This window comes from Chenopodium album, chromosome 15 (assembly GCF_948465745.1).
Source record: "Chenopodium album chromosome 15, dcCheAlbu1.1, whole genome shotgun sequence".
Taxonomy (NCBI): domain Eukaryota; kingdom Viridiplantae; phylum Streptophyta; class Magnoliopsida; order Caryophyllales; family Amaranthaceae; genus Chenopodium; species Chenopodium album.
Window position 1 is genome coordinate 8,209,583 of NC_137848.1, and position 11,980 is coordinate 8,221,562.

The 11,980-nt window shown below is 44.6% G+C and overlaps 1 protein-coding gene across 1 annotated transcript; it reads right to left on the reverse strand.

Annotated features, from left to right (window-relative positions):
* Positions 1–8,527: 8,527 nt before the first annotated feature.
* On the reverse strand, positions 8,528–9,910 carry LOC145580725 (uncharacterized). The gene has a single exon (XM_081637841.1). The coding sequence runs from the start codon at positions 9,908–9,910 to the stop codon at positions 8,528–8,530; it is 1,383 nt and encodes a 460-aa protein (XP_081493967.1).
* Positions 9,911–11,980: the final 2,070 nt, after the last annotated feature.

Consider the following 11,980-nt stretch of genomic DNA (forward strand, 5'->3'; position numbering starts at 1 on the left):
TATTGGTATTAGAAGACATTACCGGCTAATTAGATGTTACTACCGGTATTATCCCGTACAACTAGCCCCCCAAGTGAGGACGGTGGTAAAACCGGCGTTCTCACTTGTAATTATGAGAGGAAGTTAAGGAAGGAAAGCTCGTTCTAGAATTTGAAAATCTCTCATTTGCCCCCCAAGTGAGCAAAGTACCGATAGTGCTTTGATCACTTAAAAATTAACTGAGATTTAAAAATCTCCGATTTGCCCCCCAATTGAGCAAAGTACCGATAGTGCTTTGATCACTTAAAAATTAACTGAGATTTAAAAATCTCCGATTTGCCCCCTAAGTGAGCAAAGTACCGATAGTGCTTTTAGGCATTATTATTTTTGATGAAAAAATTTAAAATTTTCAAAATTGGTCTGGGCGGGAAAACTTAAAAATTGAGTGGGGCACGTGTCGTTCATCCTGCGTCTCAGTTCATGAAAAGGCGTTTTTCCCCAGCCGTTGGATTGCATGCACAAACTGTCACTTCAACTGCCACTGTTCATGGGGGTATTTAAGCCTCGAAAAAGAGGGATTTTCCTCATTTGCTCTTGATTTCCAAAAAATTTCTTCGAAGTATTTTTCTGTGAACACACTTAGGGTTTCGTCGATCAATTCGCATCATCAAGGGGAGAATAATTTCAGTTGCTTAGTTGAAGATATAACTTTCTTGACTTTCTCACTTCAGTGTTATTGTTAGTTCTGTTCTGCGAAGTTCAATCGATTCAACGAGGTAAAAAGCCCTAACTTTTCATTTATTTTGGTAATTTAGAGTGTCAATTGCCTGTTTCGCCTTAGTGTCGTGTCTGTGGTTGTGTTTGTTAAGTTTATGTCTGAATTTGTTCACAACTCGACTTCGGGTAAGGCCGGCGAGGCTGACCCGTTTGCACCCTTGTCCCCAGCTCCAGTGAAAGAAGTTAAAAACTCTTATCAGCCTACCTGGTCTAATATTTTAGAAGACGTTGAGATTACCTCAGTCTCCCCAATAAGCATTTGTCCTCAGTTGGAGTCTACTTTCGAGATTATTCAATGTCAAACTTAGGCAAGATAGGTCGTAAAACAAGGGCGATGCCGAGAACCAAAAGAATTAGTTACCAACCCGGGGAGGGTGAAACCTCTGAACGCCGTGCCGGTAAAGAACCTGTGATTGAGGAAACCTCTGATGTCGGTGAAGAGCATGTACAGTCTGTAGAGAGATCCTTGGAGGACATGGGTGAGGAGAGTGTGGGCAACAGCCAAGATGAGGGCGTAGATGGGAGTGGTGGTGAGGAATCTGGTGAAGCCGATAGTGAAGGTGGCAGTCGGGATACCGAGGTGAGTGAGCAGGCGGTAAGAGTGAGGGAGGGTGAGGCTGCCGAGAGAAGTGATGCCGTTTTGAAAGAAGAAAGTGTTGATGAAGGGTATGATTCTGAGAATGACGACCCAAAGTACCGAGAACCCCTTGTATTAAAGCCCGAGTACAAAGTTGTGTCAACAAAAGTTGACCCTGAATGGCTCCAGAAAGCTATCGATAAAGAGTACTGCCGCATTGGTGCTCACTTTTACAACCTTCCTGACGGCTATGATCTCAAATTGCCTAAAGAGGATCAGACTGCTCTTGATTGCCCTGACGGCCATATTGTAGTTTATGCGAAGCATCTTGAGTATGGTTTACGGTTTCCGCTGCACCCTTTTATCGAGAAAATTTTCAGAGCATGGAATGTTTGCGTGGCGCAGTTAACACCCATAGCTATTCGGAACCTTATCTCATTGGTGTGGGTCATGATATTCATGGATTTCCCTCTCACACTGAACCTGTTTCGCACTCTTAACTGGCTAAAGAGAGACAGTCAGTCACCGGGGTACTGGTCGTTGTTCACGGCCTCGGGTAAATGTACAGTATGGCCGAAATTGACCAGTTGCAAAGGCTGGATGGAGAATTTCTACTTTCTTAGCGTTCCTGAGGACTACAAAGTTCGCAGATGTTTCTATCCCCCCCATAGTATGTTTGATACCATTAGGCGTAGAAGAGTAGGTGATATAGAGAAGTATGCTTGTAAGTTTTTTTACTGTACATATGTAAAGGCTGGTAGTAAGAACAAAGCTGTACCGGGGGTGTGGCTACCCAACTGTAATTATATCTTGGGTAACGCCCTTTTGTCTCATGTCGGTCTCTGCTGGACTGACGAATTTGGTATGGTTCTACTCCAATTAACAACTTTGTTTCATTCTTCACTCTTTCTCTTTTCTTTTTTTTTTTTTTTTTTTTTTTTTTTTTTTTTGAACTATGGATTTAAAGATTTGGCATGCCTAGAATCAGTTACTTTAAAACCATGGACTACCGGCATTTTTACATTCAGAGTACTTAACATTCCTCATTCTCGTTATTTGTATTTATTCCTTGCACGTTTGTTGCCTTGCAGGTATTAACAAGTTAGATTTTGCCAATTTGGGTTTACACCCTGACGGTAGGGTGAAATTTCAGTGCCCTCCAAACCCAAAGCACGGTTACGATACATTACCCGTCTACTGCACACGTGCTCTTAAGGGGAAGAAAAGAAGACGACAAGATATGACTTCCAACGAGCAACGCAGGACCAGAATTCCACGCACTCTTCCGATCAGAAGAGGTGGAGCAAATGCCCAGAAAAGATCCAGCGACCTTTCAAGCCGTGAGCAGAACAAAAAGCATAAACAAGACGAGGCCGCTAAAAATCAGCAGAAGCCTACTGAGAATGTGAACGTCGTGAATTTGGAGGACGACGCTCCTACTGGTACCAGAAGATTGAATATTACTCTGCGCAAGCCTACTGAGGCAAGTGTGGTTGCTGCAGAGAAAGTTGTTACGACTGATAAGCTAGTACCGGCAGAAGAATCTTTTCTGAGGGACCGACAAAATCGATTGTCGGGCAAGTCTGCTAGCAGCAAGAACGCCTTTATACCTGTGATGACAGGGGACTATATCGAGGTTCCCCATGTGAAGGTTCCTACCGAGGTTGCTGAGGAGTTCTTGGTTCCTAGCGGCAGTGCTGGCGAGCCGTGGCATCCGCGCATCAACGTGAATCGGGGAGAGTCTGTTATCTGTGACGATCCCAACACCGGAGGCAGCATAGGATGGAGAATGCTGAAAGATTTAGCCACGCCGGGAGACCGACCCGTCGACAAGCTGATAGCTCCTTGTGGTCAGATGATGAATGATATGCTCCGGGTAAGACAAAACTGCTGTCATGACCCTTGTCTATTATTATCATTTTTTTTTATGTTACTATTTTGTTATGTGTATTTGATGCTTACCTGTTCTTCTTTTCTGTTCTCTTTTTTTTATATGTAGACTGTTAATTCGGCGGTCGAGGTGGTACATATGTACCGTTATTACCAGCGCTGTCATGATCAGGCCGAAACGAAATTCAAAAAATGTGATGACGCCCGACAAGCTGCTGTTAACGAGAAGGAGAAACACAAGGCCACTATCAAGACCATGGAGAACAACATGGTTGTTCTAAACACAAAGCTGGCCAATCAGGAATCTATGCAGAGAAGGATCACCAGCCTTGAGCAGGAGCTGAAAACAGAGAAGGAGGCTAAGGCGAAGTTGGAGGGAGCTTTGAAAAAAGCTGAGGAGGAGAAGCCCGGTATCAGGCGCCGAGCAGTCAACCGATTCCTGCAGTCCGACCACTACCGGAATTTGCTGGTGGACCGATATACTGGTGGGTGGGTAGCCGCTCACCGTTGTGTCTGCAAAGCCGAGAACTGGGATGCGGAGAAATGGCAGGCAGCTGAGGCTGCTTACAGTGAAGATATGCATCTCTCTCCTACTAGCTACGAAGGAGATTACTTTGACAACCCCCCTCCAATCGAAGTGCTGAAGAATCTGGATCCGCGCGATTTGCCGGAAGAGGAGTTTGCTGATGCCCTTATTGCTAGTCCTGTCAAAGAGGACAATGCTGTCGGCACCTCTGAACCTGCCCCCCAAAAGGAGCCTGAAACAAAGAAAGATTAATGGGGCGGGCAGTCATCACCGGAATCATGCGGGTCATCCTTGTCTGTAATTTCTAAGGCTCACTGTTGAGCAACATATGTTTGTTTTTGTTGAAGAAATTTTTTTTTTTTTTTTAAAACTTGTATTTTGGCCGATCTGACCCTTGTCTTTTTTGGGTGATGGCTGTCGATTTCACATGTGTATGCTATAACAATTTTTATTTTCTGTTGACTTAACCACGTATCTGCAATATTTGAACTTGGGAACCTGTATATTTGAACTGCACTGAACTAAACGGTTTCTCCGTTGTACTTGAATTCCGAATGATTTTGCTGTTGATTTTGTTTCAAAGAAACTTACACGTTTTCTTTACTATGTTCATTCTAATGCCGTAAATACTACTATGCTTGTCTGCGATTTCTATAACCGTATTATAAGTGGGTTGTAATTGTATTATAATTGCATATTCGTTTGTTTATTTGCGCGCAAAATTTTATAGCGTTCTGCTACTTAAACTATTTCTAGTTCTAACAAATTATCCATAGAAATTGATTCCAACACATTAGCACCTTAGGCATATGCCTCCGAGTTCCGCAATTAATTTCCGTAGAAATTGATTTCAGAATTCCTTATCATTCTGTTATTGCCGGTATTTTCCCGTGTATGCAGCCTTTAGCAGGCCAAGTATTTGACAGTGGATCAGACCGTCAATTTCAACTTGCCTTGAGGCGCAATAGTTATCCAACCTTCCTCCTTACTTGAATGAAAGAGATAGCTAGCTAGGCTGTTTGTCAGATCATATCAAAAGTAGGGGATGGCTCCATATGTTATAGTACATACTTTTCTTATTCACGGCCTAGGCCTAAATCGGCAAAACAAACTACAGGCATGGAGCTTGCCTACAAAATAAGAACTTAACAAGAAAAAGCTAAACCATGACCACATGTCATGCCGGTACTACACATGAGAAATTAAAACACATTCTAAACGTAGTATTTCTTGAGGATACTCGTATTCCAAACATTTTTTAATGGTACTCCTTCTAGAGTCATCAACCGATACGATCCCTGGCGAACCGTTTCATACACTTGATAGGGGCCTTCCCAGTTTGCGGTGAGCTTGCCATCTGCGTTCCCTCTACCTGTTGCGGCCGTTCGACGAAGGACCAAGTCTCCATCTTCCATATGCCGATAATTGACTCTCTTGTTATATGCTTGACTCATACGACTTTTATATGCTGCTGACCTGATGGCAGCCGTAAGCCGAGTTTCAGGTAAGAAGTCTAATTGCTGTCTTAGGAGCAAGTCATTCTGATCCTCACAGAAATGTTGAACACAAAATGTAGGGAGTCCTACTTCAGCCGGAATAACGGCTTCTGAGCCGAAAGAAAGGTTGAATGGTGATTCCCCAGTAGTTTCCCTTGTTGTTGTTCTATTCGCCCATAGAATTTCCGGGATTAGATCTGCCCACAAACCCTTCGCATCTTCTACCTTCTTTTTCAGTGCCGTTAGTATCTGCTTATTTGCGGCCTCCGCCTGGCCGTTTGACTGGGGATGACAGACTGTCGCATATGCGAATTTTACTTTGTATATGCTGAGGAAGTTCTTAACTGGGTTGCAATCAAATTGGGAGCCGTGATCAAACACCATTGCAACCGGTAGGCCAAATCGGATGAATATACTCTTCCAGATGAACTTCTTAACCTCACTCGCTGTTATTTTTGCTACCGGTTCAGCCTCTATCCACTTGGTGAAGTAGTCAATCCCTACTATCAGGAATTTTCTGCTCCCTGTTGCTGATGTAAAAGGTCCAATAATGTCCATTCCCCATTGTGCGAACGATATCGGATTTAAAATTGGTGTCAGATCGTTTGGCGGCTGGTTGATTGCCGGCCCAAATTTTTGACATTTATCGCACTTTTTCGCGTACGCTAAAGTATCAGCATTCATTGTCGGCCAGTAATACCCTCTTTTCATTGCTTCCAAGGACATTGACCGGCCTCCGGCATGATTTCCGCAATCCCCCTCATGGATTTCCTCTATCAGCCTAGCTGACTCATAAGCCGATATACACCTTCGCAACGGTAGCGAGAATCCCCTTTTATACAGCATTCCCTTGAACATGACAAACCAGATGCTATCCTTATTTATCTTCTGTGCTTCTGTTTTGTCTGTCGGTAAGACGTTATGCACCTTGTAGGCTAGCACGCCATCATACCATTCTTGGCCATCAATCACGCAATTCACTTCTTTTGGAGTGTTGTCGGGGTCAATACTTTTGCGTTCCAGAAGTTCCACCATTACAGTACATTCCAGATCATTGAAGCTTGAACTTGCCAATTTTGCCAAGGCGTCTGCCTGTGTGTTTTTTGCTCTCGACACTAATTGTATTTCAAACGTTTCCAAGTTAGCGGTTATTGCTTTCAACTTGGCCAGGTAGGCCATCATCGTCTGTTCTTTTGCCTCATAAGTGCCGTCAAACTGACTTGCTACCAATTGTGAGTCAGTCGTGAGTTCTATCCGCTTTGCCTCAGCCGCAATGCATAACTGCACTCCTGCAAGTGCTGCCTCATACTCAGCTTCATTGTTTGAGGCTTTGAACTTGAATTTGATATCATACTCGAATATGTCCCCTTGCGGTGACATTATGACAATGCCGGCTCCGGAGCCTGTTGGTGCCGAGGAGCCGTCAACAGAAACCTTCCACACTCCATTGACCTCTTCTTCGTCGGTGTAGGACGTTTCCACAATGAAATCAGATAATGCCTGAGCCTTTATCGGCACTCGTGGCTTGTAAATTATAACATACTCCGACAACTCTACCGCCCATTTGAGCAATCTACCTGACGTCTCCATTTTCTGCAGAGACTTCTCTAACGGCTGATTTGTCAACACTTCAATGGTATGTGCATCAAAATATGGCCGAAGTTTTCTTGCCGCTATAACCACTGCATATGCCATCTTCTCTATCAGAGGGTATCTTCTTTCTGCCGCGTTCAGGACATGGCTCACAAAATAAATTGGCATATGTGCTTTCTTTCGTTCTACTATCAGCACCGCCGCAACCGTCTTTGGAGATGCCGAGATGTATAATTACAGGCTCTCTCCCTGTTCCGGCCGTGCTATGGTCGGAAGGGACCTTAGATGGTTTTTGACCACCTCTAATGCCTTTGCTTGCTCTTCCCCCCAAACGAATGTTTTATTCTGCCGGAGGACTACAAAGAATGGTAAGGCCTTATCAGCCGATTTGCTAATAAACCTCGTCAGCGCTGCCATGCGTCCAGTAAGCTTCTGTATGTCTTTTATTGACTTGGGTTGCGGCAGGCTAAGTATAGCTTCTATTTTGTCGGGATTTGCATCTATCCCCCTTTCACTAACCATAAACCCCAAGAATTTCCCCGAACGAACTCCAAAGACGCATTTTTCCGGATTGAGCTTCATTCGGTACTGACGCAAAGTTTCAAATGTCTCCCTTAAATCTGCAACGTGGTCAGTGGCTAACCGGCTTTTTACGATGGAGTCGTCAACATATACTTCTACGTTTCTTCCTTTCTGATTTGCAAAGACTTTGTCTACCAGTTTCTGATATGTTGCCCCGGCGTTTCGTAACCCAAATGGCATTGCCTTGTAACAAAATACTCCGGCATCAGTAATAAACGCCGCTTTCGTTCTATCTGGTGCATACAGGCTGACCTGATGATATCCCGAGAAAGCATCCATAAAACTGAGCAGAGCGTGGCCGGAAGTGGAGTCTACCAACCTATCTATTCGGGGCAGTGGATAGCAGTCCTTTGGGCAGGCTTTATTCAGGTCTGTAAAGTCCACGCACATCCTCCATTTTCCTGACGGTTTCCTTACCATGACCACATTTGCTAACCATTCAGGGTACGTGCAAGGCTCAATAAACCCCGCCGCTAGCAACTTGTTTACTTCTGCTTGTATTGCTTCTATCTTTTCTGTCGAGAAGTTTCGTTTTTTCTGCCTAACCGGCCTGGCATTTCTATCCACATTCAGCTTATGTACTATAACATCTGGGTGAATCCCTGGCATTTCATCTGCCGAGAAAGCAAACACGTCAGCGTTCTCCCGTAAAAGTTCCACCAAATGACAACGGGTATCCATATCCATGTCGGACCCAACTCGTACGGTTCTTCCCGATACCCCAGGTTGCAACTCAATTTCTACCGTCTCCCCTCCCGGCGAAGGGCGGGGAACTGCTGCCGGGCGTGTATCGAAATTCTCCATTGCTAAGTCATGTGTGGATGCGGCTCGCCCCCTTTTCTACGCTTCCTGATTAGCCTGGGGTTGTCGGTTAGGCTGTTTTAGAGCTGTCACATAGCACTCCCTGGCCATTGTCTGGCCTCCTCTGACACGTTCTGTCTTCCCCAAATTTGAAACATATACCATCGTCAGATGATATGTCGAAACTACCCCCTGCACATCATGGATTAGGGGTCTACCGACAATAGCGTTATACGCTGAGGGCACATCAATTATTAAAAATTCCGTCATAACATCTCTGGCCGCCATGCCTTCGCCAATTCTAACTTACAAGGCTATGCTTCCTTCCGGCCTAACTGTGGATCCATTGAAACCAATAACAGGATACGATACCGGAGTAAGGTACTTCCGGCCTATTCTCATTGCATCAAATGCTTCTGCAAACAGGATGTTAGCGGAGCTCCCTCCATCGACCAACACTCGCTTGATGTTGGCTCCATTGACCGTCAGAATTAAAACCAACGGATCATCGTGAGGAAATACCAAACCCTTGGTGTCTGCCTCCGAGAAGGATACTGACGGCATAGACGCAGGCCTTGGTCGTTCATCCACACCCAGTGCATTCACTGTGTGCCGGTGCTCAGACAAACTCTTTTTCGCCCCGCTAACTGATCCCCCATGCACCGGACCACCGGTAATAACCTCTATTGTAATCTTGTGACCTGCCGCACTATTCCCTTGACGGTATTCTTCGCTGAAATTGCGCCGGTAGGTGTCGTCTTGCATGGACGAGTCACCCTGCCTTCGATATTCACTTTGCCTGGGTTGCGGGGCTTTCTGCCGGCTTGGCCCGTAGGCACCTGCTTGAGCTTGGTACTGGGACAGGTGGCCCTTTCTAATGAGGTCTTCAATATTCTCTTTAAGCTGAGTACATTCTTCCGTATAATGGCCAATATCCCTGTGAAACATGCAATATTTTTTCGTGTCTCGACCTTTGGTTATCATTGGTGCCGGTCGTGTCCATTCCTCTCTATGCTGATTTATTGAATATATTGCGGCCCTAGGTGTGTTCAGTTGCGTGTAACTGCTGTACTGGCCAAGACCTCTGGGTGGCCTACCGGTTCTTGGCTGGCTTGGTTGTTGTATGTTCATTCCACCGGCATAAGTATTAGGGGCAATGCCATCATTCTGTCTTCGAGAGGGCTCTGATGCCGCTATCTGATTACTAGTTTTCAACAACTCCTCACTTTTTATGTATTCACAGGCCTTGCCAAAGGCCACGCCTAAATTTGGGAACGACTTCCTTGCCATGTATTTTTTGAAATCATTATCCCCCAGACCGTTCATTAAAGCCATTACAGTTTTTTCTTGCTGTAATTTTGGTATCGTATTAGCCTCACTATTAAATCTTCTTATGAAATCCCTAAGGGACTCATCCCTTCTTTGTCTGACCGACATAAGCTCTCCAGAAATTCTCTGCCTTGCACTATTGCTAATATACTGACCGGTAAACAGTTCGACCAAGGTATCGAAGCAATCAATCGATCCATTCTCCAAATTAGAAAACCAATCCGAGGCTGGCCCCGTAAGCGTTGTCGGAAACACCTTGCACCACACCGCGTCGGTGTCGGTATAAAGCAACATATGGCTTTCAAACGCCGTTACGTATCGCTTGGGATCTCCTTTGCCATCAAAGGTACATGCTGGCATTTTTATCCTTTGCATTTGCTGATCCAATACCTCCTGGGTGAAAGGTGATACTCTCGGCCTGACTATGGCTCTGGCTGTACGTCTTAGCGGCCCGCTATTGATCTCTTACTGCCGGGACCCTGAGTCCTCTATCTGCGTTCCATGAGTTAGCTGACACTCACTTGGAACAATTATTCCCCGATTCTGGGGCTGTGGCGGCGGTTGCTCTTCTGCCTGGTTGAACTGGCTCGCCAGATTCACAATCACGGGAATGGCCGGTGTATCAACTTGTCCCCTATTGGCTGCAGCTTCAGCCTCCTTTCTTTTCCGGGACATCGCTTTCATTACCCTTGCCATTACCTCTAACTCCTCAGGGGTAAATTCCTCCAGGAGGTCCGGTATCCGTGCGGGACTTCGTTCAGGTGTTACCGGTGTGTTCACGGTATTCTTGTGGAGAAGATGAGTTTCATCCTCCACTTCAATCTCGGGTACTGCATTGACAGTTTTGTTCGCATTGACATTCAGAGTGTTACTATCATACTGACGGTTTTCAGCTTCTACTATCGGTGTTACGTGTTCCTGGTTTTCTTCCATGACTGGCGAAGGTTATTTGGACGATAGAAGTTATTACTATCCCCTCCTTCTAGCGCCAACTGTTCCGGGTGTTCTCCGATACAGATAATCTTCGTGGGTTGGTAAAGGTTTACCGTCCAATTACGCACCTGCACAGTTAAAACAGGTAAGCTAACCCGGGGGTTATCCGGGAATAACCTCTCCGATGCTAAAGTTAGCAATCCGATAAGAAGAAAGAGTGAAGAGAGAGAGAAAAAGATTGTACCTTTGGGTGAACATTTGCTTGGATATATATAAGGAAATAACCAAGCTGGTGCCACCTATAACGATAGGTGGCAAACCGACCTCGTAGGCAGCAGGTGCCTACGTGGTCTCAAGCAGCTCTCCACGTGGCCGTTTAGAAAGGCCGTTATGGATATTTGAGCTTTCTTACTAATCAGTTGTTTTATTGGTATTAGAAGACATTACCGGCTAATTAGATGTTACTACCGGCATTATCCCGTACAGAAGCTGTTACTAAAATACTCGGTCATATCAACACATTACACTTCTCGCGCCCTTTGAGGATAGTCCAATCACAGAGTATCCTGAACAAGTTGTTAAACTTATAAGCATACCTTTACAAATATCAATACCTATGATTCCATCTTGTTGCTGCCTTTGGAGATGCGGGGCGAGTCTAGGGGCCGTGATCAAAGATGGGAATGGGGCTTTACTGTTTGCCGGAAACTTGGGGTATAGGGACTTGGTGCTTGAGTGTGATGATGCCATCAATGTGGTGCGTGTGATCAAACAACTAACAATGAGAATGAGCTGCTCCTATCTTCTTATTCTTTGAGGATGTTTTTGGAATTTGTAATTCTCTTTATAGCTTAAATTGCGTTCATGTTAAAAGATCCGGTAATACGGTTGCCCACTTAGTTGGGACGATTTAGGTCTATTTACAAAATTGCGATCCACGTAGGATTGAAAATACGTTTAGGTCTATTTAATTTTTTAAAAGACAAAACGCTACTTCAGATAGCAGTTTTAGTATTAAAACCGCTATTCAAAGTAACAGTTGTCCTTAATACTCCACACACACATTATAATTAAAAAAAAACACCCATGAATCACGACAATCCTCTCCATCTCCATCAGACCACCATGCACATCACTTCGCCAGTTGTCATCGATGTCCTCCTGCACACCAACGGCCAACCCAATTCACGTCGCCACCATCAATTGATGAGCAAATTGGTTTTTTGATATTTACCCCCAAATTGATTAGGTAATTAGCCTAATTTTTTTCTTTCTTAATTCAGTTAATCTTTAAAATTAATTAAGTTGCTGCCACTTAATGTCAAAATCAATGTAATAAAACTCAATTTGTCTGGAAATTCGGTGCTATTTGGTTTGGTATTCGAGATTGCTAGGTTTCGCTTTGGTTGCTTTTGTTTTTCTTGGATTTTGCTTTAACTACATGCCAATTAAAACCGCTACCACAACTACTACTAAAACCGCTACCTCAACTAGCGG